The sequence below is a fragment of the Drosophila melanogaster genome, chromosome X, assembly GCF_000001215.4.
Source record: "Drosophila melanogaster chromosome X".
In the NCBI taxonomy this organism is placed as follows: Eukaryota; Metazoa; Arthropoda; class Insecta; order Diptera; family Drosophilidae; genus Drosophila; species Drosophila melanogaster.
Window position 1 is genome coordinate 2,444,145 of NC_004354.4, and position 25,991 is coordinate 2,470,135.

At 46.7% G+C, this 25,991-nt stretch overlaps 2 protein-coding genes across 8 annotated transcripts; one reads left to right on the forward strand and one right to left on the reverse strand.

The window, feature by feature from the left end:
- Positions 1 to 22: 22 nt before the first annotated feature.
- Positions 23 to 25,899, reverse strand: boi (brother of ihog). 5 transcript variants are annotated; one of them, NM_001103398.4, is made up of 10 exons: positions 25,747 to 25,899; positions 25,193 to 25,267; positions 12,447 to 12,542; positions 6,759 to 8,003; positions 6,526 to 6,694; positions 2,746 to 3,453; positions 2,498 to 2,680; positions 2,267 to 2,433; positions 1,717 to 2,037; positions 23 to 1,449 (listed from the first exon to the last, which is right to left on the reverse strand). In NM_001103398.4, exons 4-10 carry the CDS (start codon positions 7,983 to 7,985, stop codon positions 907 to 909), a joined length of 3,318 nt encoding a protein of 1,105 aa, NP_001096868.3. In that variant the 5' UTR covers positions 7,986 to 8,003; positions 12,447 to 12,542; positions 25,193 to 25,267; positions 25,747 to 25,899; the 3' UTR covers positions 23 to 906. The 5 variants fall into 5 exon arrangements, with proteins under 5 accessions (NP_001096868.3, NP_726811.1, NP_001188540.1 ...); NM_166940.3 differs by lacking the exon at positions 1,717 to 2,037; NM_001201611.2 differs by lacking the exon at positions 1,717 to 2,037 and having other exon boundaries at positions 25,654 to 25,899.
- z (zeste) lies at positions 3,625 to 6,406 on the forward strand. Of its 3 annotated transcripts, none has more exons than NM_001038738.2 (3): positions 3,812 to 4,520; positions 4,642 to 5,183; positions 5,246 to 6,406. In NM_001038738.2, the coding sequence occupies exons 1-3, from the start codon at positions 4,153 to 4,155 to the stop codon at positions 6,061 to 6,063; spliced, it is 1,728 nt and encodes a 575-aa protein (NP_001033827.1). In that variant the 5' UTR covers positions 3,812 to 4,152; the 3' UTR covers positions 6,064 to 6,406. The 3 variants fall into 2 exon arrangements, with proteins under 3 accessions (NP_525051.1, NP_001033827.1, NP_001259190.1); NM_080312.2 differs by having other exon boundaries at positions 3,625 to 4,520.
- Positions 25,900 to 25,991: the final 92 nt, after the last annotated feature.

Consider the following 25,991-nt stretch of genomic DNA (forward strand, 5'->3'; position numbering starts at 1 on the left):
AAACAAAAATACGTTAAAAAATATGTTTAAAGATTCACTTTTTAATTTCAGGACTCGCATATTCGTTTAAAACTGCCGCCTATGAGCTTAAATCGAGTTTAGGATGCTTCTCTCTTGGGTTTTGTGTATTAGTCACATCTAGAAATGTATTAACTTAATGCTATATAGTTGGTTTGACTTAAACGTACATTAGGTTGCTTGTTAATTGAACTAATCAATTTGAGTTGCTGACGCCTGACGTTTACACTGCAATAAATAAATAACGCTATGCTACAGGGCTTATTCGAGATAAAATTTGGCCCCCGAAATAGTTCTATCAATAATAAAAAAAAAAACTTAACATTAGTAATTCTACTGACTATCTGGCCGGCAGCAACGAAAAAAGTCTTACATTACCAATTCCTTATACTAAAGTTTGTATATTTTCAAATTCAATATTTAACTAAAACAAAACGAAGCAGCATTAACGTTTAACGACTTAGCTGCTTAGCTGTTTTTTTCTTTTAATTAAACGTTCTGCTCGAAATACATTTTAATGAGCTCAAAATGAAAACAAAACTTGATTACTAGTGTTTTAGCACAAAGTTACTCGAGCATTTGAAACGACAGAAACTTCTGTTAATGGCAAATTCCCTAGTTCTAAGCTTAATGATTGGCCAAATTAATTGGTTTTTTGGAAAACTAAACAGTACCGGGTGCCTTAAAGCTAATATTCGAGGGTTTCGAGCTGCTCTGCCGACCTGTCCTACGATTATCTCAATAATACACATCTAGTTTCGGATCCTTAAGTCTACTTGAAACTGTCTGTTTTTGGGGAACCACTTTCGCTTGCCGCTTAGGTATATTTCTCCTCGTTGTGCTGCTCCGCCCACTAGTCCACTAGTTAGTTGCCTCCTCTGCGAGCCATCACACCTCAATACTGTTCAGACTGCCCGACGATATGTTGTCCGTGTGGCTGCCCAGGCGCGTCCTCTTGATCATCGCCCTGCTCGGCATCGGCGATCTCTGGACCCTAGGGCTCCCTGGCACGATGGGTATGCCCACCAGGCCACCCGGATGGCCGGGGTGGTGGTGCAGATGCTGGTGGTGCGGCGGCAGGTTGTTGTTGTTGTTGTTGTGGTGGCTCAGGCCAATATTGAGATTGCTGTGGCTGTTGTGCACCTGCTGGTTGCCCGAGGTGCGTCGCTGTCGCCGCAGGGATGGTATCCTGGTCGGCGTGGGTGTGCCCTCCTCCATATGAAAGCCCCCGGGCTGCTGGTGACCCCTGACACTGCGCTCCATCATCGGCGACGGCTGGTGCGTGGGTGCCTGTTGGTAATAGGCCGAGTGCGGAGGCACCGGCGGCGGCTGCTGGTGGTAGTCCAGTCGCTTGTGCATCAGAGTGGGCGTGCCAGGCGGATGGTACGGCTGTGCGTGGTGAAGGCCATTCTGATGCAGTCCAGAGTTGTTCTGTGGAACATTAGGAGACATAAATTAGCAGGATAGGGCACTAGGCGAATCGTTATTTCATGAGTGAATGAATGACAATGTTGACAAAACAATATCGGCTGGGGGTTGGCTTATCCTGATTGCGGAGGCGGAAAAGCAATAGCACATGGGAGTTGTATGCACAGACTGTCAGCAAGATGATGTTGTCAAAATTGGTATACAGTGTTTGTTTGTATCGGTTGGTATGCGCCCGTGTGCTATTGTTTTCGATCTCAATTGCAGGCTTACTTGGCCAGCGCCGTTTGCTGGTTTCTTGGGCAGCGGAGGTAGCGGCTTGCTGGGCGCCTCCAGCACCGCGTTCGGAGCATCCAGCTGCTCCTGGTCGTGTTTCTGAGGGAGATTCAGTTTAATTGCAGCGTCGCAGGCCTCCAGCGTTTCGCAGGAGGACGAGGCAACCGCCGGTAGCCCCTTTTCATCTTCGTGTCCGTCCTCATCCTGCTGCTCTTCCGCGTTCGACCGCTCCAGGGCTAGATCTCTGGCCATGCAGTTGCCATTTCCATTTCCATTCGCCAGCGGCGGCAGGAAACGCAGCTCCATCACGTTGCGGTTCTGGAACATTGGACTCTCAATTTGCGGGCGAATCTCGACGAGATTTGGCAGAGTTACCAAGCGAAAGTGACAGAGACAGCAAGAGAGAGGGCAAGCGAGACAGAGATACCACGTTCGAAGGGGTGTTTACAATTTGAATTTGAATTTTGACCAACCAACCAGCGAAAAGTTTTGGATGAAGCTGTGTGAAAATTGAGCTCGAGTTTAGACCCGGAAGTTCATGGTTTACCTTATCGGATGCCGTTTCCTGGGCCAGCGGATTGGGCGTAATATTCATCCTCGGAATCACTCCGTTGAGGCGCCTTACATCGCCACTTTTGTGGTGGCCACCAACTCCCAGGACGGCGGAGGTAACAAAGTCCGCTTGAATGTGTTCCAATTGCGGTTTGTTCTCATCTGTGTATGCAGAGATTTAATTTGATAAGCATGAGAATATTCCACTCCATTAAGCTGGACTTACCCTCCGGCTGAGAGTTTTCCCGTCTCTTTAGGCAAAGGCAGACCACCAATGAGGCGATGAGGAGTAGTATGCCTCCGCCAGCGGCACCTGCGATCAGTGGATATAAGGAGTTCTGGTGCTGTTCCACTGCCTTATTGGCTGGCACTGGCGTGGCCGAAGATGAAGCCGGTTGCTCGTGCGTTTCTAAGAAGGAACACAAGTTAAAACATATTTTAAGGCCATCATAGCCCAACCTGAGCTGCACTCACTTCTGGTCCTCGCTTGCCGAATAGCACTGAATTCAGAGGCTGCGTCGGAGTTGAACGATTGCAATTTGAACTCATAAGGGGTTCCTGGACGAAGGAGGTCTATCTTGAAGCTCCTGCTCATTCCGCCATCCACCGTGGCCTTCAAATACTCCGCTGCTGAGTCCGCTGGCCTATAGTAGGCATAGTACCCGTCTATATCCTCATTTTGAGTCGAGGATACCAGGGACCAATGGAGCACCACGGCCGACTCGGAAAGCGTCTCCACCTCGCGTAGTTCCGGCACTGGCAGATTCGACTTGGACGTTCCATTCTGCAGGAAGAACTTGAGGGAGGTGTTGCCCTCCTTGTTGTCGTTATTGGAGTACACCGCCACGATCCGGAAGCGGTAGTACTTGCCGGCGGTCAGTCCCGTAACGGAGGAGGTGAAGTTCTTGGGCGGATTGCCCATTTCATACTCCCTGTCCCGGTTCCGCGCCCGCCAGTGACTGTTCCCCTGGCCAGGCCCGGATCCGTGCGCGTTTCCGTACGGGATATTGTCGCTGGTCGTCTGCCAGTTCTTCCTCCGATTTTTTCCGTCGCCCAACATGCGATACTGCACCTTGAAAAAGGTGATCTGGAGTCCAGAGTTTTGTGGCACACTCCAGCGCAGCATCACGGACTCGTCCGACAGACGGGTGACATTGGGTCGTGACGGAGGCACCATGCTCGCTGTAACAAGCGTTTTTATTAGGTTTATTTTAATTAATTGTCTTGATGTTATTATTTACAATTCTGAACATTTGAATATCTGGCGTTGCCAGACCAGATCATCGATGTACATTTTCATATAAAATCGATGATAAGGAATAAGATCGGATAATTGCTATTCAGAAAGCTCATGAACACTAAGCAACTGACGGAACAATAAATTTATAGATACAAAAATGTAAATTGTTAAAAATGCTGCAGAAGTTAACTTGTTAAAATTAAACGTGTAAAAGACCAACATTATCGATAGATTAGTGATGCAGAATTTAGAGTACACATGATATCGATTGGTATCGACACTACGGCATCGATACCAACTCTCGCATATCGTAAGTGTTTACCAGCTCTGATATTCGAGTGAAAATGTGTGCGTGTAAGCGATTTATTTATTGAGCGGCGACTCTCGGGCGTCCAAAAACTTTTTTATTTCTTTATGTAAACCAACGCGAGCCAAGTCAAGTGCAATATAGAATTGGTGGCTGCATGTCGGGTGCAAGGGGTACCAAGACGGTGACTGACGCACACTAACACACGGGCGCGCGCGCTGCTGCGTCTGTGTGTGCGTGTGTGTGTGCCAGCCACTACTGTGTGTGTATAAGTGTATACAGCGAAGAAGAAGCAAGGACTCAAACTCAAGTGAAAAACTCAAAACAAACTCAAATGTCGGCGCAGGGTGAAGGGGGCGGTGCTGGCGGAAGCGGCGGCGGTGGTGCTGGTTCGGATGGAGGCGGCAATGCTGGCCAAAGCTCCACGGGGAGTGGCACAGTGGCGGTCACCAACGGAGGCAACTCGTCCGCCAAAAACCAGCTGCCGCTCACCCCGCGCTTCACCGCCGAGGAAAAGGAGGTCCTGTACACCCTGTTCCATTTGCACGAGGAGGTCATCGATATCAAGCATCGCAAGAAGCAGCGCAACAAGTACTCCGTCCGAGAAACATGGGACAAGATCGTCAAGGACTTCAACTCGCACCCGCATGTGAGCGCCATGCGGAATATCAAGCAGATCCAGAAATTCTGGCTAAACTCCAGGTGCGAAATAGTGTTTATGTGGTTGGAAAATGTTGCTAGAGTGGTCCAGGTTCCACAATTCCCACCTCAGCAAAATCTAGCTTTTAACTCCCTATCTTGTTATTTGTGATTTTCTGTTTAGACTCCGCAAACAGTATCCGTACAGGGATGGCAGCTCCTCAAATCTCAGCTCTGGTAGCGCCAAAATCAGCTCCGTATCCGTGTCCGTTGCGTCGGCGGTGCCACAACAGCAGCAGCAACAGCATCACCAGCAGCATGACAGCGTTAAGGTGGAACCCGAGTACCAGATTAGTCCCGATGCCTCCGAGCACAATCCACAGGCGGACACATTCGACGAGATCGAGATGGATGCCAACGATGTGAGCGAGATTGACGAGGACCCAATGGAGCAGCAGCAGCAACAGCAGCAGGAGGCTCAGGCCCAAGCCCAAGCCCAAGCCCAAGCTCAGGCCCAAGTGCAATCCGCCGCCGCCGAGATGCAGAAGATGCAACAGGTGAACGCGGTGGCTGCGGCGGCGGCGGCCAATGCCACCATGATCAACACCCACCAGATAAACGTGGACCAGATCAGTGCTGAGAAGCTGACTCTGAATGATCTGCTGCACTTCAAGACAGCTCGCCCCCGCGAGGAGATCATATTGATTAAGCACCCAGAGGCTACCGGTGAGATTGTACACCCTTCTTAAAGATCCCCTTCAAAGTCTAAATTCTTCCTTTTCGTTTAGCCACCCAGATCCACACCATACCCACCCAGGCGCAGCAGCATCCAATGGCCACAATTACCGCCGGCGGCTACAATCAGCAGATCATTAGTGAGATCAAGCCGCAGCAAATCACTTTGGCCCAGTACCAGGCTCAGCAGCAACAGCAGGCTCAAGCGCAGGCCCAGGCCCAAGCGCAGGCTCAAGCGCAAGCTCAGGCACAAGCCCAGGCCCAAGCACAGGCGCAACAGCTTGCCCAGCAGCAACTTGCTGCCGCTCAACATCAGCAACTAGCCGCCGCCGTCCAAGTGCATCACCAGCAGCAGCAGCAACAACAGGCGGCCGTTGCCGTCCAACAGCAACAGGCAGCAGCGGCGGCGGCGGTTAAGATGCAACTAACCGCCGCCACGCCCACGTTTACCTTCAGCGCCCTGCCCACAGTTACGGCTGCAACGACAGTGCCCGCGGCGGTTCCAGTGCCTGTGGCCACTGCATCATCGGGATCTGCGAACTCAGTGGCGGTCAACACATCAACAGCCTCCTCCGTGAGTATCAACAACACCAGCCTGGGCGGAGGAGGGGGTAATGGAGCCACTAATGCGTCTGCTACCGCTGCGGACAGCTTCGAAGAGCGAATGAACTACTTCAAAATCCGCGAGGCTGAACTGCGCTGCAAGGAGCAGCAGCTGGCCACAGAAGCCAAGCGCATTGAACTCAACAAGGCGCAGGATGAACTCAAGTACATGAAGGAGGTGCATCGACTTCGAGTCGAGGAGCTGACAATGAAGATACGCATCCTGCAAAAAGAGGAGGAACAACTGCGGAAGTGCTCCACTTCATGAGGTCTGGAGGACATAAGCGACGCCGACGGTGACGATGATGAGGAGGATGCGGATGCCTATTTGGATCGCTTCAACCATGGGGGCTTTTAATTCGTTAGTTTTAGGTATACAACTACCATCAACCTATCCCTATCCCAATTCCACTTTCCACACACATTTTTTTGTTTAGGTTTTTTTTCTAGTTGTCGCGGGGCGGGGGACAGCGGTGCGACTTTAGTCCATCGCTGGCCAGGATTACCGACTAAGCCATCATAAATTGTAAATCGCAATCAATCAATTATACAGACACGCAATTATACTGTGGGCGTGGCCAGCTAATCCACGATGAAAACTTAGGCAAGTTAAAACGTGACTTTTTTTTATGAATTTCAACCGAATCGAATCGAACACTGATTGACGAATATTTCCAACTGATTCGAATGCATTCACAACTTCTGCTGTTTGGTTAAGATTTCCACTCACCCTTAAACTTTCGTCTGCCGCTCTTGTTTTTGGAGCCTCCAGATGTTGACGAGGTGCCCATTCCAGTGTTGGATTCATGAACTGGCCACACGGGAACTTCGCCAAGTGGTTCGTCATCCTCGCCGGTGATTTCCAGGGGATTCACGCGCAATATGTTTCCCTCGCTCGTCTGCAGGGTGTGGGAAAAGTTGATTAGAACTGCGTATCCCATGAGAACACTACTCCAAGCTTACCTCTCCCAAAATGTTCTTTGCAAAGCACTGAACCACGCCAGCGTGACGCTTTTGAACTCGCTTCAGCTGCAGGCTCCGGTTATCCACCACAGCCTCCGGATCTTTGGTGGCATCCTCACCGTTTATGAGCCAATAAATATCGGGTTGGGGATTCCCCGAGGCGGAGCAATCCAGCAGCAAAGGATTGCTCTCATTCGTCAGAGTGGCGGCCGGTCCTCTTAAGATCGTGGGCCGCTGCAAAACACTCAACTTGATGGTGTGATCGATCGGTGGTGCAATACCATTGTCCAGCATGCAGATATAGGAACCCTGATCCTCGGGCTTCACATCGGTGATTTGCAGGCCGTAGGACAGGATGGTGCTTCTATTATTATAGATCTCAACCACATTGGGACTACTCCAAATGACTCGGGGTCGTGGGGATCCCACGCCAGGACACTCGAGCACCACTGTTTCTCCGGGACGAGCTGAGTATTCGATGGGTGGACGTTGTAGAAAGTACGGAGGTGTCCTATCTGTGTAGTCCACTCTTAGTTCAATAGTTTGGGGGAGCCTAAGTTCATCGCCTGTTATGGAGTTCGTGGCCACGCACGAGTAGTTACCCGCATCTTTGGCGGTGACCGTATCCAAAACCAATGCCCCCGCAGCGCCAGGCAGCAGCTCCGATTGAGGTAGCTTCTTTCCGTTTCTGTAGAAGCTCCAAATAGCCGGCGGATTCGATATTACGCTGCCGCAACGAATGAGCAGGCAGTTTTTGGGCGCCACGCTCCAGCGGATGGAGCTCCTGGCCCCCATGGATCCCTGGCCGACGTCCAAAGCAATCGAGACCAAGGCCAAGCGGGCTGGCGTGGAAGCCAGTGCACCCGGGCCATACCAAGCCACACACTGGTAGTCCCCAGCCGTTTGGGCACTCACATAGATGCGCAGTCTCCAGGCAAGACCATCGCTTCCGCTGGTCACGTTATAGCCAGCCGAGGGCCTTAGGTATAGATAGGGCTCCGAGGAATCACCACGTCTAAACCGCCACTCCAGGCGATCAGGTTTCAGATTCAGCTCGCACTCGAAGACCACCTCATCTCCTTTCGGGGCCACCGCTGATTCGGGAGCCCTCTCGAACAAAACGCCCAAGGTGGTTGCCACGGAGGAATTACTGTCACTGGCTTGAAGTGTATAGATACAGGTGGTCATAAGGACCAGTAGAACCACAACTAGCCTGATTTCAGCCATTGCGAAGCAGATCCTATTCTGAAATAGACAGACAAGAAGGGTTTTGATAGGTTAGTCCCGATACACATACATATGAATTTTCGATGAAGTATCCAACTCAGTTAGATAAATCAATTGCTCCATTCCCAATCCCATTCTCATATCCAATCTAGAGATATCTCTAACCATTTGACAGGCGAGGAATGCGACGGAGTGGGTCTTGGACCCTACTGTACCATTCAACCTGCTCCTTCCTCTGCTGCTTGGTGCTGCTTGTGCTGGTGCTGATGCTTCTGCTACTGCCCCAACTGCCACACAAGGGGGCGTGGCAACGGAAGCAGTCGGGCCAGGCAATGTGCCATTTAAACTGGAGCTCCAGCTCCGCGCACCCAAGGACTCGTCGTCCCGGACCCAGATTGTTAATGGCGTGTCATTATTATGAGCTGCAATGCCCTGCCCTGCCCTGCCCTGTCCAGTTTCTCTGAACGGGCAGCAAAGCACGAGGAGGACGGATGGGGATCCAGAACGGGTTGGTCGAGCGTCTGGCCTGCGACAGTTTGGGGGCCCTCGATTTGAAATTTAAACGATGCCACAACACAAAAGCGCGCGCGGAATTCCAGGAAAACGGTCGCCCTGTCGTTAGGCATCCACCTCGGTCCTGCCCCCGGCTACTCCCCCAGCTGCCCCCTGCATCCACGATTCTTTACAGATAAAAAAAAAAAAAAACTCAATTGAATGTAGCAGTACTTGATTCGGCATTTTACAGGCATAGAGACGGTAGTCTAAATCTTCTATTCCTAATCTATTTTCTTTGATTTGGTGGTATAGCTTGTTGGCCTGACAACCAAGACTTGGCTGTGATTCAGCTAAAGGTGCCGTCATCATCATGTCGTAGGGAAATCCAAGTCAAATTCCAAGTCAACCACACAACATGGAATTTGTTCCCTGTGTAGCAGTCCCTGCAGGGAAACTCCTGATGCGCATAAATCGCAAAGCGGCTCCCATTTGATAGTCATTATTGGTCCGAAGGCGCGTGCAGCTGCCGATGTTGCTGTTGCAGATGTTGCTGCTGGTGGTGGCCACTTGTTAACCCAAGGAGCAAACCGGACTGCCTACACACGAGCAATCCAACAGCAACACGGAGTCGAAAACCAGCTCGCCGCCGCTGATTTAAAACATCTGACAACAAAAGTAAAGCGCGAAATTGACGCAGGTTTCTGTGCCTGCCCCTTCAGCAATCCGCAACCACTTGTTGCCGTTGCCGTTGCCGTTCCTGTTGCTCTTGCTGTTGCTGTTGCTGCTCGCTGGTTGCGTGTGTTGGAAATTAATGCGCATTCCTGGGCCAAGAGCAACAAAGCTTAAAAAACCCCACAACGACTGAAAACTGAAGCAAAGGAAATGAATGGGGAGCGCTGCAAGAATCCATAAAAAAGTTGAAAAAGAGTCAACAAACCAGCAGAACGAAGAATTCTGGGACAGATGCGCTCTGCACTGGCCCGCACAGAAAGAAAAATGCATTTCGTATGGTGCCCAATGGTTTCCGTGCAACATATCAAAACGAAAGTAGAAAATATATTATTTGCCCAGTCGGCATCTATGTACATACATATCTGTATAATAGCCACCTCTGTTAACTGTCAACCATTGTGGCCAAAATTGCGATGGCAATATGTTGCTAGTTCCCAACATGACGTCCATTGTTGCTCGTCTGGCAACATGCCGCTTCTGTGTATTACCAACTATTACGAACTGCAATCAAACATTGATTGCCTCCATTGACAACATGCAATTTGTGTTGGCCACATAGCGGCAACTAGCTGCAACTAGCAATAAACACCTTTTAGTTGGCTCTTAATGGGCAACATGTTGCTGCTGTGAAAATTGCAAGTCAAAACACATGTGGCTAACAATTAAGCGATTGTTCCTTCTGGTCACAAAGAACACTGTGTTCGGTTCGAGCTGTGGGATTATGAAACGGCATCAACATGTTGCTGGTTGCTACTTGCAGCAGGCAACAGTTGCTAGACGATTGTTGCCGCAAGCAAATGTTGCTGCCGTGCATTATTATTCACCATCCAGCCAAATATGGCCAATGATCTTGGATCGCTGCTGTTTATGGTTGTTGCTGCTTTTGCTGTTGTTGCAGCTGTTGGCAGCACAATTAATTGGTTGTTTGTTTTCGGGCCAGAAGTTAATTTGATTAGCCGCGGACAACGACAGCCTCCTTTTGTTGACTCATCCGGCGATCTATTCACGGACATCATAAGGCGCGACTAAGAAGGGTTATAAATCAAGGCGGGATGCCAAATTAAAAGGCATTAATTAATGGCAAATAAATATGTTGATCGACGTCTTTTTCGTCTTCATCATGAGAGCAACCAACGGCGGTACACTGTGCAAAAGCAACTATGCGATCCCTTGCCAATATGATCTATCACTCGTAGGTTATCACTCGTAGAAAGGCCACGTTTTTCCCCTTCACTAATGGCCCAAAGCATTTTGCTATACCTAAATTAAATGACAAGCACTTTAGACAGTGCATGTGTTTATATTAATCTAAAGATGATCTTCTTCTGAATTAGCAATGTTGATTAAGTCGTTCGCCTCCTTGCCTAGTTTTGTGATATATATGGGAAGATTATGAAATTCCATCGGGCCTATTTTTCAATGTGTACTATCTTAGTGACTGTCTGTTTGTTTGCCTGCCAGAAATTAGCATAAAACTGTTAGAAAACCCATTCAGCGATGGCCTGGGCGTGGCGCCCGGGGTTTGAGACAATTGAATTGAGTAGCGGAAGAGTGGAGGGTCTTCACATCTGGGGAGGGTCTCATGTCTCATGTCTCAGGTCTTGGTTCTCAGATCTCAGATCTCAGGCCTAAGACCGTGTTTAAGTTCATTAAATAAGTGCGAGGCGTAACGAAGGAACATCCACGATGGTGGTTTAATTTATCCATATGAGTGCTGTTGTCATAAGAGAGATACCCCTTTCTCGAGTCCCATTCCCCTGATACCCTGCTGCACTTGGCCATTAGCCGCGGCAGTTAACAGCTTGTAAAACACTAACACCTGCTACAAGTTGTCGTTGTTTTGTAGTTGCTGCTACACCGGGTTCAATAAAACCTGAGAGCCAGTTCATCATCATCATTGCGATCATCAGAAACAGTTGCTGGCAGAAAAGGAGCAATAGAAAAATCACGAACTACAAAACCCCCAATCACAGTGGCAGATGATTAAGGCAAACACATCATGGGTTATTAAATTCCGCAAGAGAAAATTATGGTCTACTTATTGGAACAGTAGTTTTTGCAGTGTCACTCTTAAAAGTCATCTTCACGACGGTGAGCTTAACAAATAATTAACGTTGAATTATCTTGGGTGAATTTTAAACTCCACTTTGCTGAAGAAAAGCCGATCATATTATTATTAAGGCTTATTAAAATCAAATGTCATGACATTAATTCAATTTGAAGCCTGGCCATTATGTGACTGTAATTTTCTCCAGAACTCTGTTCACTGTGGCCGGTCTCCACTGTACGCTCGCACACACACACACACACACAGGCGGAAGATATCGGCGAAAATTCTTTAGCAATGGAACCTGTTTTGCCAGCCGGAGAAGAAGCAGCAGCTGAAATCTTTTTTTTTAAGCGCGACCGGAACCGGAGCCCAAAAACAAGATGCCAAGCCACACACTCACACACACCAGTATCCATCAATACCCATACACACGCATGCGGAGAGCCCAAAGAGGGGCTTCTAAGCCAAGCTCATATGTGAAGATGTGGCGCCCAACGTGGGGCCTTAAAGTCGCGACCAAATGGGCGGACCGAGGATTGTAACGTTTTAAATTGGATTTTCTTTCAGTGCACAGCCTTTTTCCAGGGCACGTTAAGCGCCAGGGCGGTGGCGTAGAAGGTGAAGAAACTCGCATGTAAACGAGTTCGAAATCTGCATTCCACCGACAGCCAACAGGATTTTCTACTGCGGCTAAAACGAGGATGATCACCATCATGATCGTCTTCGAGGTCATAATGATCCCGATGAAGAAGCTGGATGGGTTTGCCCCACCTGTTGCTGTTGCAATTCTGTCTTGAAACGAAAAGGAATGGTGTGGTATAGAATGGAATGAGTTGAGATGGGATGGGATGAGATGGGATGGAATGGCATGAGATCGTATAGGATGCCATAGGATGGGAGACACATCCCCACAACCCCTTTTCATCTGATGGGTCCAATATATTTTTCAGAAGGTGCGTGGGCACCAAAAACGAATTGTATGGGCTATGAGCCAGAGCCGAAAGTCAGTCTGAAGTTCAGTACTGGAGTGAGGGTTTTGGGTTATATGGGTGCGGAATCGAAGCTGCACGCCCACCAACTAAAGTTTCGAGGATCGAGAGAAAATGGGGATGCGATCATATTTTGTATTCTTCTCTCTAATTGCGTGGGCGCCGCGTTCAGGATTAAGATTAGCAGTTAGTTACCTTTTGTACCCTTTGTCACTTGCTTATCCCTCCGTCTCTTTTTCCTGCTGTCTTGCTGTCTCTTTCCAGGCGTATCTGCTGCTTTAGAACTGCATTCTGCAAAAAAAAAAGAAAGAGAAAAAGGTAGAATCAAAACACACATAAATATTGAAAATAGACGACACTTTTAATGAATTTCAAAATAATTGAGGCCTAAAGTGGCACAAAAATGCTTAGCGACAGCCAAATAAATGCGAAGCCTATAAATAACCAAAAAACTGGGAGAGTGAATGGGTAAAAAAAAAAATAGCTGACACGTGCGTGTGAAGAACACTAGAAGTTGTTGGGGTTGCTCAGCAACTTTGGAATACATATACTTTTAAAATCATATGAACTCAAAAATGCAACTGAAGTAAAGTTAGGAAAACCGACAATAAAGATTGCAGATACCAATATTTAAAACTAACACATACATACTAATTTTATAGATTTATAGAAACAAGAAATGACTTGAATGTCTTAAAAAACTTTGAAATCGCAATCCATTAGACTTATTCCCGCTGCTGAATACCCATCGTACCTGGGGGCTAAGAAGAAAACTCCCCTTCGTTATTTGCCTGTCCATTTAAAAAGACATAAAACTAAGACTACGACTGAGAAACGAAAATTCCCAAACGAACAAATGTCATAAATATTCCGGGAATACAAATTTCCAAGCGAGTGGCTAAAAATTATGCCAAAAAGAACATAAATAATAACGAAAGCGGCGCAAGAGGAGGTGAAGTCTTTCGATTTTCATCCAATACTCTTAATAAATTTATGCGATTCTCTCACTTTTCTCTGGAACTTCGCCCACCCACCCACACACACAGTTGTTGGGCCATAATTTTTCTAGAATTTTTGAAAAGTCGCCAAGTCGAACAGGGCCCCAAGAACAACAAAAAATACAAAAAAGTTAACAACGTACAAAAAATGTGAAAGAGAACAATAAAAATAAAACGAGCGCCACCCCAAAAGCGTTGCTGTTGCATGTATTGCTGTATTGCTATATCGGTGTGTGACAGTTGTCATTTTTCATAAATATTTTCCAATTTCCCCAAAGCCAAGTGAGAAATTAACGACGAAAACAGACACAAAACAGGGAAATAAACTTGGAATGCCATTTGCAGATCCGTAGAATTGGGGAATAGAGCATGGCAGGTCTTCAGGTGCTGATCTCCAGATTTGTTTCATAAATAATTTCATAGCCTTAATGGCGCTTGTCAGTCATCATCATGAGGCGATAATGGCAGCAAATAGAATCAAGTTTGAGTCGTGATAAATAAATTTGGGTTTTTATGTGCGCCGACTTAAGTGAATTCCATGAAATGACTGCTTTTAAATTAATAACTTTATCGCTCAATATTTAAAATGAGGACTTAATAAAGGCGAGTCAATTTGAATATTTGCTGAGTTTCGAGCAATAATAGACCTCTTGGACCATACAGTCATCATAGCGAGCCTGGTCTTTTCACTGTGTGCTCACTGTGCTTTTCAGTACAGACGCAAATATCGTGTTTCGCAGCGGACTTTTTGCAGAATTGGCGGCACTTCGGCAAGACAGCAACATGTTGTTGTGGGGCTGTCGCATGTTGGTGATGTCGTCGCTGCAGCTGATGACTCACTTTCGGCTTTTTGTCGGTCAGCGAATTAGAAATCGGTGCAACGGCATCCAAATAAGTGACAGCGAAGCTTTTTTACTTGACACCGACGTTTCGAGTATCTCGCAGATGTGCCACTGCCGCCGCGCCGCCTTTTACTTTTTATAATAATTATTGTGTGCAGTTTCTCGCCAGTTTCACTGCCTTGTCTCTCCCCCTTTCTCCCTTTTCCACATCTCTTGTTATCATTATTATTAACATTGGCCACTATTAGCCTGGGCCTTCAGATGGCTCGAATGGGTGGCTCAAGTCCAGTTTTGAATATCGTTCAATTTGCGATCACCCCCCTCGGGGCACCCAGCGTCTTGGTCTGTGCGGTCGCATTCTTCGTTTTCCATTCCTGCTTTTTGGCTCATGGCAAGTCTTATCCATTTTCGATTGCCCCCAAAGTCCCGCGGTGTCCCTCATTTGCATGCCTATTATAAATTTTTCAAATACTTGTCTTGGGCTGCCCTCGTTGTGTTTTTGTTGTTTTTTTTGTTTTTTTTTTATGGCCCACCATGTTTAGTGATTGCTATCTTTGTCATTGTTGCTTTCGGATTCGTTTTTGTTGGTGGGGCCCGGCTTTTCGCTGCAATTTATTTGATTTTCATTGCATTAAATTTGCGCCGTCTCACTCTTTGCTTTTGTTTCCTGGCGGTGCGTTGCCATAATTTGTTGTCTCTTTTCTGCCTTGCCTCGATTCTGATCTTGGAATTTCAATTTGCGTTTCGTTTCTTGGCTTTTGCGCAATTCTCCTGTCTGCATTCTGGTCTTCTGGTCTTCTGGTTTTCTGGTCTTCTAGTCTTCTGGTTTTTCACCTAACAAGCTTGTCGAGCCATTTATCATAAACATTCGTCAGCTGTCCCACGCCCCTTGGGGAAATTCCTGCCCCGTCATTAAGATATTTTTGTTTTTGGGCTTTTCCATCTCTATTTTCATGTCGCCCTGCAGCTAGACTAAAATGAAGGCCTCTGAGGTTACCAAACGATCTCTTCTAGTATTCCCGTTTTACATGTACAGTGTCGGAAAAGTTTCCTCAAAAGAATATCAACATCGCAAGCTCTGTTTATTTATTTTTTTTTTTTTTTGTTAAATGCAATGGAGCTTGCATATAGGGAAGCATCACTTTTTTTCCCCCGTGTATCCCAGTCGGTTTATTATATCAAGCTTCTGCGACCGCTTTCCAAGCGCTTTTCATCGGAGTTGAGTAGATGTGGGCGCCCTAATGGTCAAAGATTAGATTTCCCCGCTTTTCCACCGCTTTCCCAGCCTGCTCGCCCCCTTCCTATTCGACTAATGGGTCTCTTAAGTCGCTTAGGCCGCCTCTCTGCCCACACAAACTCTGGCAAATTGCGCAAATTAATATGAAATTCATCAGCGGCAAAATATCAACTAATTTGGCAGCAAACAGGAAATGCAAGTCTCTCGCATGTGGGGCAGACGAATAAAAAATTATCTATTTTTTCGCACGACAAAAACGCCCAGGCGCACAAGAAAGAAAAATACAAGAAAAGTGAAAAATGAAAAATGAAAAACAAAATAAGGCAACGGCAGCACACCTAGAGCTTCTTTCCCTCTTCGCTCATGGTAATTTTTGATCATACAGCCGCCGCTTTTCGCCTTCACTTCCCATTTTCATTTTGCCACTAGCCGGGTGGCATCCAAATTGCCCCACTTTTGGCTGCCGTTTGGCTTTTTCTTTCGGCTGCTCTTCGGTTTCCCGGGCACAGTGATCGCCAGCTAAAATGATTTCGAGTCTTGCGAGTGTCAAATACTGGGACTGCTTGTAAATAGGCAATAGTTACAATAAGAATGTTGGCACTAGTTACATAAATACATATATAAAATTATGGTTACAACAAGAAGCCAATCACACAATTTTTACACTGGGTTGGGCCAACCACTCAACAACTCCTCTCGTCAGTTGGGGGACACCTTAATTTGCGTCACAATTTTCGAATCACTTTTTTTTTGTGGCCCTGTTCCTCTTTTTGTTCGGGGTAATTTAAAACGCGCGCCAAGTTCTTCGATTACCTGCGGGTTAGACAATGGTCAACATTTCCCATTGTTGGTCTTACCCGCCGTGGCACCTCTTCGAAAGCTCCCTTAATACGTTCATTAATTTTAATTATGCATAAATAGTCGGTGTCAAAAGAACAAGGGAACAACAATGAAAATCGAGAATAAAATTACCAAAAAATGTTGAGAATAAAGCATGGCGCATAAAACTTGATACGAGCAATATTGAAATATATTGGGAGTGGCAGGTTTGGGATTCGCTGTAAGGCGCGCGATTCAGCAAGGGGTGGGGGGGGGTGGGGGATGGTTTTGGTAGGCTTCGAAGAAGCCGGCCAAGTGCCAAAGGAACTAGACGACTAGCAGATACCCTCTGCTTTCCACAGCACCAAACTATCGAAAGACGAAAGAAAAAACATATGTGCCACATATTGCCCAAATCATACCCCTTAAAACTGAAACTAAAACTGAACCTCTGAATCTGCCCACTCACTCACTTGGAAAAGAGGAACGTGCAGCGGTGTCGGCTTACAAATAACATACCATTCCATTCCGTAAATTCGCGAGGCCCGAGTTTTAGCGCACTTTTTCCTTGGGCAGACTGAATTTTGAAATCCAAGCTTCTCGCGCGGCGATTTCGTCATCATCGATGGCCAGTCGAATATGTATGCTGGCAAAATAAACTCGAAGATCACAACAACTCAATTGGTCTGGCCAAAAATAAACAAAACGTGCAATCAACGAAAAGAGATGCAAATTAATTATGCAATTAAGCACGCGTCATTTTGCTCGCGGTTTCTTGCTTTTGCTTTTGTTTTTGCTTTGCTGCTTTTTGTCGCATTAATAAGCATTTCCACAAAAAGTCTCACATTTTAATGCGACAGGGGTAAATTGTCAATTGGTATTTTGGGAGGCAACAAAGTTGGCCAAGTGGTGATAGTTTAGGATTAATCAAAAAAGTGATCAGATCATACCATTCGCCTTCAAGATGGTAGTGGTTATATACATATCACCAAAAGATGCAATGGCAATGAGAAGTGAAGATTTCCTTTCCATTCCGTCTCGAGTTGGTTTCCCATGAAAAATGCAATTGATGCAGAAATTCAGACACGTAGGCGCAATGGGGCGTGGCAGACAGAAATAACACAAGCAGAAAGTGGGGAAGGAGAGGAGCGAGAAAGGGGGGAGAGGAGCAAAGCGGAACGGAAGAAGAGCCGGGTTACGAAATCGGTGGGGAGCGAGCAAATAGTTTTTCGGATTCTACAATGTAGAATCTACATCATATGTGATACATTTGAGACCGCCCATCTATGGAACCAACACACACACCACCTTCACCCCCTCCCCCCGCACGACCCTTTAGCAACCCACCCACCTGAACCTGAGGCGGCTCCGCCTTTGTAGCGCTCTTTTTTTTTATTGTTATGCGACCGCTCTTTCGGTTTTATTAGATCATATTATCTATTTTCGGGTACGACAAATTTGTAATTTAGATCAACCGGCAGTGGCGTCGACCGAGTGGGGACTGTTCGTCGGCCTGCCTACCGTTATGGGCTTTTAATTAATTGGCATTTTGGCATTTAATTGAAGCAAACGCAGCTTAGCGGTGCGTAAAAGGGGTACGAGTGCTAGTAGGGGTTTCGGGTTCGGCGATTAATAGGCGGGCTGGCCCACATTTGTGGCCTAACTGCTTGATTCAATGATTGAATGATTGAACATTGTTGGGCGCTTTTGATTTGACGAACAAGTTCGGGGACGGGCGGGCCCCGTACTGCACTGTACTGTACTGTACTGTCTGGATGGATCGTATTCGGTTCAGTTTTCAGCTTCTGCTGGCTTGGTTTGCCTTTCACATGAAATGCAATAAACCCAATTTAATTTTTGTTTTTATTTGTTTCGCTTATTTACTCAAACGGTCGGACGGACGGACGTACGTGTGTGTGTGTTTTGGACCAACAGCCCCCCTCCCCCCCCTCCCCATAGCACAGTACAGCCCACTCCACTCCACTCCACCAAGTAAGCCGCAGGGTCGAAGGGATTTCTTATCAGGCCCCGGAATCAATGGACAACAATCTTTTTATCACGTAACAAGAAGAGAAGGCAAGACAAAAAAAAATAAATAAATAAATAACTATGCGTACGAAAAGAAGTATAATTTTAAAGTACAAACAGAAATTCTAACTTTTTTGGGGTTGAATGCTCCGAATTTATTTCAACAGCTTGATTCCCCATTCCCATTTCCTTTGGGGATAGTACAATGCGTTCCTTTCAACGAGATTGCTTCCCTTTTGGTTTTGTTTATCAATTTTTCAATACTGTGATAAATTATTTATGGTGCGCCAAAATGCCAAGCACTGGAACATGGCTTTGAGATCTCCAACTCGTGTCTGTGGTTCACCAATTAAATATTTATTGAGATAAGCGAAAGCATTAAGTTGTATTTCTTTGAATATTGTTCGAATTCGTCTTGGATTTCTTAGGTCCGGAAATGGTTTTTTATTTTGCTCAAAGGAGATCATTCGCAGGAACGTTGGACAAAATGCTAAGGGGAGTAGTGCGTTCTAGCCAAAAGTCGGAAACAATTAGCTGGGGAAGGCAGAAGGGAGTTCGGTGAAGTAGGGGCTTTGGCTTTGCCAACTTCTGATGCCCAGTGATCGCGGTAAGCGATGCTTTGGAATGCAGTTCGGATTTCCAGTGAAACAAGACGGGAAGAAAGAACTCGGTGGAGATGGTGGTGGAGGTGGAGGTGGAGGTGGAGGCAGGGGGGATTCAAACAGAGACACAATCGATGAAAAGGTTACCCTGGGTCTGGACCCGCTCCTCCTCCTCCTCCTCCTTCTCCTCCTCAGGCTCCTCTTCATCCTCTTCTTCGTTGGTATGCGCTTCAAGGTGAACCGAAGACCAGGGACAAACTACTAAATTGGAAACAGGGGGAAAAATGACAAACGTGACCGTGGGTCGTCTCTCTATCTGTATCTCTCCCTCTCGCTCTGTCTGGCCCTTATGCAAATGCGGAGGCAGCAGCCACTGTTTGGAGCCCCTTTTCATCTCTGTCTGAAGAACGCCCACCTTTCCTCTCTTGGCCTACGGTTGAGCTTGGCTATGGTGGAACTGTTCATTGTCAGTACTCAGTTGTTTATACGATCGAGAAAGTCGTTTGTTTCTGCTATACATGTATAACTCCCATTTGTTACGGAGTTTCTTAGTCAGTTCCCACTGTGTTACATTGTTTGTAATGAAGCAGTTAAGAATGCAGCCTCTTATTTCTGTCTCTTCCTTTTACCTCTCGTTGCCAGGTAGCTAGTTGAAGACCCCTCCCTCTGGTTTTCCTACGTGGGCGACGGATACCCCTTTACCCATTCCCCTCTGCCGCGTTTTGAACTTTGTGCGGCGTCTGTTTATGAATGAAATCCGTTTGAGCCTCTTCCAAAACTCTGCTACCATTTTCCCGATTTCCATGAATGGACGTGCGAGCGAGCGAAGGGCAACTTTGTGGAGCTGAAGCAGCTGGCGGGAATCGTAGTTGAGGGTTCACGGTTCAATGCACATGCAATGCAGATGCTAAATTAGCTCATTCCCCACCATGCCACCCACTTCACCCATTTCGATTCGATTGAGTGAGCAAATTGATCCTCCAATTAGGGAAAATGGGGAGCAGAGAAATAGACCTCGGGCGAGCGGCATTATGGGCATTAGGGGTCTCCCCTTGCAGCGATGTTGGTAGTATTGCTCTCGAAACGGGTGCAAAAGGTTAAGCTCGCGGGTTAAATGTGTATCGGTACCGTTACGGAGTTACTGTTACAGATTTTGCCAACACATTCGCTCTTCTGCTAATCACTTCTCTAAACCGGTGCAAGACTTTCAAAAAATCAAATGAAAGAAAACCTGAGAGAAAGACAAGAAAATACCAGGCTGGAGCAATCTCCCTCGTCTCCGTCCTCAAAAAGCTTGCTTTCTACTCACGCAGCAGCAAACGTAGGTAGTACCCTGTTAACTTGATCGGCTAAAGGGTATGCCAGACACACCTTCAACTTGATCAAGGGTCTCAAGGTCTAACGTAACTAACTTCCTCTGGTGAGACTTTAAGTAACTAACTTTTGGGCAAGGTCAGCCCTACAATTATAATGGCAAAACATAGAGTAAAGACGAGAATTAGTAAGTAACAAGGTTGTGACCCTGCTTTTGTATACGACTATATGAACATCGATTATGACCCATTATCGAACTATTCAGCAAGTATCCCCAATTATTCATTATCCTAAAGACCCAAGGTGTAGGAAAGTTGCCTTCGTAGGTATCACATAGTTGGCATATGGCGTCTCGGGAGCCTTAACTTATTTCCACATCTGGCTTATCATGAACGCTGATCTATGACTCGAGCTGGCCTGCGAATGGAGCTCAGCTCCGATCTTGGATCTCGGATCTCGGAATGGAACGCTAGCGTTCGCTGACTTGGCTTCGAACTCATTTTCTAATTGCCCCACGGTGGCCGAGGAATGTCTGTCTATTCATTCGCGGTCTCCTACTCTTCATCTTACTGCTCACTCTGGTATGTTTATTTCGTTTCGTTTCGTTTTCCTGTTTCCACGCAGGTTTAATTACCACATGGAGGGAGCTGAGAGACGTGCAAAGTTCGAATCGGCAATGGAATCTCGGTTTTCAGCATTTGCATGGATCCCCCCCGAGATCGAAAAAAGAATCGGGGGATAGCGCTTGAAATACCGATTGTCTGCTATTTTAATTGAGTTCACAAATGCCCTGAACCGAACCCCATTCACAGCTGGCGATCGACCCCTTTTCTCCACCCACCCCCTCTGACCACCCGCCCCTGACCCTGAGGATCTGAGGATAGAAGTGCTTTGATGGCTAGTTAGTTCGTTGGAAATCAAAGCAGTTCGATTACTCAATATTTTCACAGTGCTGGTGGGAAATTAATACATCATCGTGGCCCCAGGCCTCCCATCCGAAGACCCCAAACCCACTCGACCCCCTCCATTTGCTTCCCCCTCCCCCTCTGCGGAGGGCTCTAATTAAAAACTGCTTGAAGCAGGTGTGCACAGGAAAAAAGGGGAAAGCGTTGCTCTAATCCATCAAACAGTTTTGGCTTCATACAGGTTCATTGATCAACCGAGAGAGTTCCGTGTTAGCGAGCCAATCGCAAGATGTTGTAATATTATATATGTATGTATATAATATCTATTCAGCGGACTAGCGACGTTTTAAGCACGCATTTACTCGATCATTTCAGTTTGGTCGAAAAAGTGTCTTAAAATTTCACTCGAAATTGTTTCAATTCATTCACAATTTTCCCTAATCCGATATTCCTAGATTTCCTTTGTCAGTCCCCTTGCGATCTGAAGTGAACCGTTTAAAATCGGCTTTATAGGCCAGACGACTCATTCCAGCCGATCTCCGGCGAAGATATCAACATCCGCACATCCCTCGGACGTTTTTCTCGTAGCACACTTGCCGGAGTTCCTGAATCACTGAATCACTCACTGGGCACGACGAAGGCAGGGAAAGAAGTGAGGTGGCTACCTGGGCATTGTTACTGCGATTCTCTACCTGTGTCAATGTCAGACTTCAGCGCTAAATTGTCGCTTATTAAATGTCTCTCGTCCCGCCGACGAGCCACTTTATCAAAACTCCTGAGGGCGGAGATACATGAGATACATAAGATAAAGGAGGAAATGGCGGGCGGAGGTAGCCGAATTCCACGTAACCGTAGTGTCGTCTGCGGCCCATTGTCGAAAATTATGACTTGTTTTGGGATTGGAGTGCAAATAGCCCACTTCCTGTCTGTCTCAGTCCGCCTCAGTCTGCGCTCTTTGCTGTCTGCTGTCCCGGTCTTTCTTCCCAGTCCATCTACCCCCTGCCTACTGCGTCGCTCCAACGTGGCCGTTGTCATTGTCACGGACCGCCGATGTCTCCACTGATAAGACTGGTGCTCATGTGGTGGGATGGGGAGTTGGGTAGGAACATTTGTTTATGCACTACCGTCTTTGTCTCTGTCCAAACTACTGCGGTTAGTTCTGGATTGCTGGTGATACTGGTCGTCACAAGCTCATTGGATGCAGTCACATCGTCAATAGGAATAGCCTAGTTCTACACCGTCGTATTTTAACTTGTACTAGGACCTTTCGTAACTGACCAGGTAGAATACACATTCCAATAAACCGCATAAACAGAGCAATTGATGTGGTCAATCCCCGCCGATGTATTTAGTGCGATAAGCTGAAGATCTACGTGCCTGAGACGCACCTCACCTCCAGTAAAGGCCGCATTTCGGGATTTGTGGGAGTGGCATCACTCAGAAGAACATATGTGATCACATTACGTTGGCGGCTTGTAATGCGCTTCCGTTTTGTGCTCCCCGCTTCGCCCCTGCCCCCAGCGCCTGTTTAGGTAGTTATACTGGTAACCACTCTTCTTTGCCCTCATTTGTCTTCTTCGTGGCTAAATTACCCAGTGATGCAAAGGCGCCGCATAAAAAAAGCCAAGATGGGCCAAGATGACTACTCCCAATCCCAATCCCAATCCGAATCGGAATCCCGGCCAAATCAGTCTGCAATTACACTTCCGCTGGTGGAGAGCGAAGATCACAAAAAGGCATGGAGAAACATAACCCCTCGCCCGAACCGACCGAACGAATACCTCCCATTCATGCCGTCTCCGCGTCTCAGGCTCATTCACAAGATTCAAAGTCGAGACGAGAGTTCAGCCATTCATTCATTCACGTTGATTGCCACCTTTCTCGATCTTTTTTTCTCCTGCCCCACGGCAGCCTCTTGTGCTCCAATGATTAGTCTGTGCTAATGAACAGGCGGCGGCTACCTAGCAAAAAAAAAAAAAAAAAAAAAAATACAACACAAAATGATGAAGAGAGGGCGAAGGGGAAGTTATCCATGAAGTCCAAGACCAACAAAAACAAATCCCAAAGACACAAAAACGCCGAAAAAAGAGCGAGTAAAAGCGAGGCAAAGCTGCAAGAAAGCGGCAAACAAACAGAAATCAAATCCAATTTATGTTTTCAGCATTAATCATAATTTCTTGGGGGCCCATTTTGGTGTGGCGTGAAATAATTTTTATGCGCCGTTTTTACGGAACCCAATTCGAAATCGAAATCCCAAGGGGAATAGGTGTCAATGTCTAATTTTGTGGCAAATGCACTCGGAGCATTCTGTTTTCCTCATTATGACTATGACTATGAATGTGGGCTGGATGGAAACTGGATCAGTGGATCAGTGCTAATGGGGTGTGAGAATCGATCGCGGACGTTTTGGCCATGAAATTCGAGCGCACAGAATGGGAAATAGTGGCCGAGATCAATTGGAAATGCGTACAGCTATGAGTTAAGCTCTTCATTTGCGGAATGAATTCACTCCTCTAACTCTAAATCGCATGCCTGGGTGGGCTGTACGATTGATGCAATTAAGATGCTTGCAAGATCGAGACCCTTTACTGTCCCATCCAATTATCCCGTTTTATGCTAAGCCATTTCCCATTGATTCATTGCAGCCCGAATGATTCAACAGTGAAAAGGACCTGGCTAGAGCCATGTTTCAGATCGGTAGCTAGCCAGACTGACTCTAGTCTGCTGGAGTGGACCCCACATCGAATAGGGCCCTGGGTTTCGGGGCGGGGGTTTCGTTTGCTGGGCCACTTGAAAAGCAATTTTTTGAAATTTATTTTCCATTTATCGCTTTATTTATTTTCTACCTTCTTTCAGTGTGGCCCTGTCGCTTTGCTCCCCTCGTCCACAGTTCACCTGGTCTATCTGCTTATGCGATTAGAGTTGCAGCAAAGGAGACCAGGAAGATGACGACGTGGATGGTACAAGATTGGGATTGGGACTGCGACTGGGAATGGGAATGGGAATGAGAACGATGACGATGACGGCGATGATGGTGATGATGCTGCTCGGTGTGTTTATTTTTGTTTGGACCGAGAGACCTTTTTGTTTGTCTGCATTTTCGACGACGAACAAGACGGAGCTAAGGAACTGTGTCTCAATGGGCCACAATCGAAAGTAATAATGAAATCCCATCAACAACGAGACAAAGGCTCTCTGACCATTCCGATTCCCATTCCCCTTTGGCCTTCCATCCCTTTTTTGGCCTGCAGAATGAGACGACGACACTTGGCTTGATTTTTATTGTTGGGCTTTTCCCCCGGCCCTTTGATTTATTGTTAGCGGGAACGGGCTGGAAAATGGGAATGCTCTCCGGTTTCAGGTTTGGCATTGGTATTGGTTTTAGTTTTGGTTTTGGCCAAGTGTCCGGTTCCCTGAATGCATCTATGTATCTCTATCTCTCTTCTCCCAGATGATCTTGTTCTGCGACCAGCTGCCTGTTGCATTCCGCTCGCTCACCTCTTGCCAATGGCAACAGAAATGTGCGTGCTTAAGCTACAGGTGGACTTGGCAAACGACGGACTGTGGAGACTGTAGAAACTGGTGGTTATGTTCCGCGCATACAACAACAAAAAAAAAACAAAAAAAAACTCTTGAGAAAAGTTAAGTTCTGCAAAGAATTATAATAATTGTTTCACATATTGGTCTAAGGATCTCCACATTACGGAGGGCCCACTGTAGTTGTGCAACCTCTCCCGATCCCCCATCCCATTCCCAACTTGGGGTTCTATTCTGGTGCACGGCACATAGACAGTTCATTAATGTTATCAACGAGCAAAAAGGGGAATGAAGGATGGTCTTGGGACCCCTGCCACCTCGGATGACAGGTTTGGTTGTGCACTTTTCTGGTTTATGTACGCGCTGGATTTGATGTGCAACACTTGTTGTTATTTTGTGATTTTGTTGGGGGCCCGCTGACACATAAGAGTAACGGCAATTGGCAATTGGCCATTGGCCATCGCCTGTTGGCCAAAAAAGGACATGGCCACATGACCATCGCGAAAAACTTGTCAACTGGAATCGATCGATATGGCAGTGGTAATTCCGGGGAAGGGGGTTTCTCTGATTTACCGACATTTACGGACTGCACTGACCAGATGAACTACTTTCGAGACACTGGCCACTGGCCATTGGCCATTTACCGTTGCAAAACTCACCTGTTGACTGAAACCTCGAAGGGCAGCTAAATCCTCTATCCAAATCCAATTCCAATCTGCGCCGCTTGTCGCACTCTAAACGAACGGTAAATATTTTGATTAGATTTTGATCACTGGTCGCAGCATTCTTGCGATTTTCCCATCACATAAGAAACAAGCAGTAAAAGAACAATGAGAGCCGAGAGAAAAGGCAGTCCAAATAACAGAAACCCATTAAAATGTTATGGCATTTTCAAAGCCTTTCGAACACACACACACATGCACACACTCGAGAACAGGGCGATTGGCATCGGCTTAAATCGAATTTCTGGGGATATGGAGATCACTTCTCGACGGACATTCGCCAAGTATTGATGTTCCGCCAGGGCATAATTTATAGTTATTAGGTGTTTCCTACGCGACGCCGCTGCCTTTTTAGCCGGCTGCCGTTATAAAAATAAAAACAAACTTGGCACACGCACTTTTCTCGCTCTCGCTCGTTCTCTCTCTCGCTCTCTCTTTCTTTGCACTTCCTAATTTGAATGCACCTCAAGGGCAGCCGAACCAGCACTCACAGGGATTTAGAACAGCCAAAAAAAAGGTAAACAAATAACCGTTATTAGCACGACGATTTTATTTTGAGATATATATTCAAATATAACTCTGTTATAGTTTCGCGCAGACTCCGCACACACGTCTTTCTTGCTCGGCGGCGCGAAGCGAAGTGAGCCAAGTAACGTAATGTAGTACTTATATCAATTCGTGCATACTTTTGGGCGCGCTTCGAAAATCTTGATGAGAAAGAGCAGAGAACCAAGAG

Coding starts and splice junctions, on each gene's coding strand:
- z (NM_080312.2), top strand. CDS start 4,153: ATGTCGGCGCAGGGTGAAGGGGGCGGTGCTGGCGGAAGCGGCGGCGGT. Junction 4,521..4,641: donor AAATTCTGGCTAAACTCCAG/GTGCGAAATAGT, acceptor TTTTCTGTTTAG/ACTCCGCAAACAGTATCCGT. Junction 5,184..5,245: donor TAAGCACCCAGAGGCTACCG/GTGAGATTGTAC, acceptor CTTTTCGTTTAG/CCACCCAGATCCACACCATA.
- boi (NM_001103398.4), bottom strand. CDS start 7,985: ATGGCTGAAATCAGGCTAGTTGTGGTTCTACTGGTCCTTATGACCACC. Junction 2,434..2,497: donor GGAAAACTCTCAGCCGGAGG/GTAAGTCCAGCT, acceptor CTGCATACACAG/ATGAGAACAAACCGCAATTG. Junction 1,450..1,716: donor CAGCAAACGGCGCTGGCCAA/GTAAGCCTGCAA, acceptor AATGTTCCACAG/AACAACTCTGGACTGCATCA.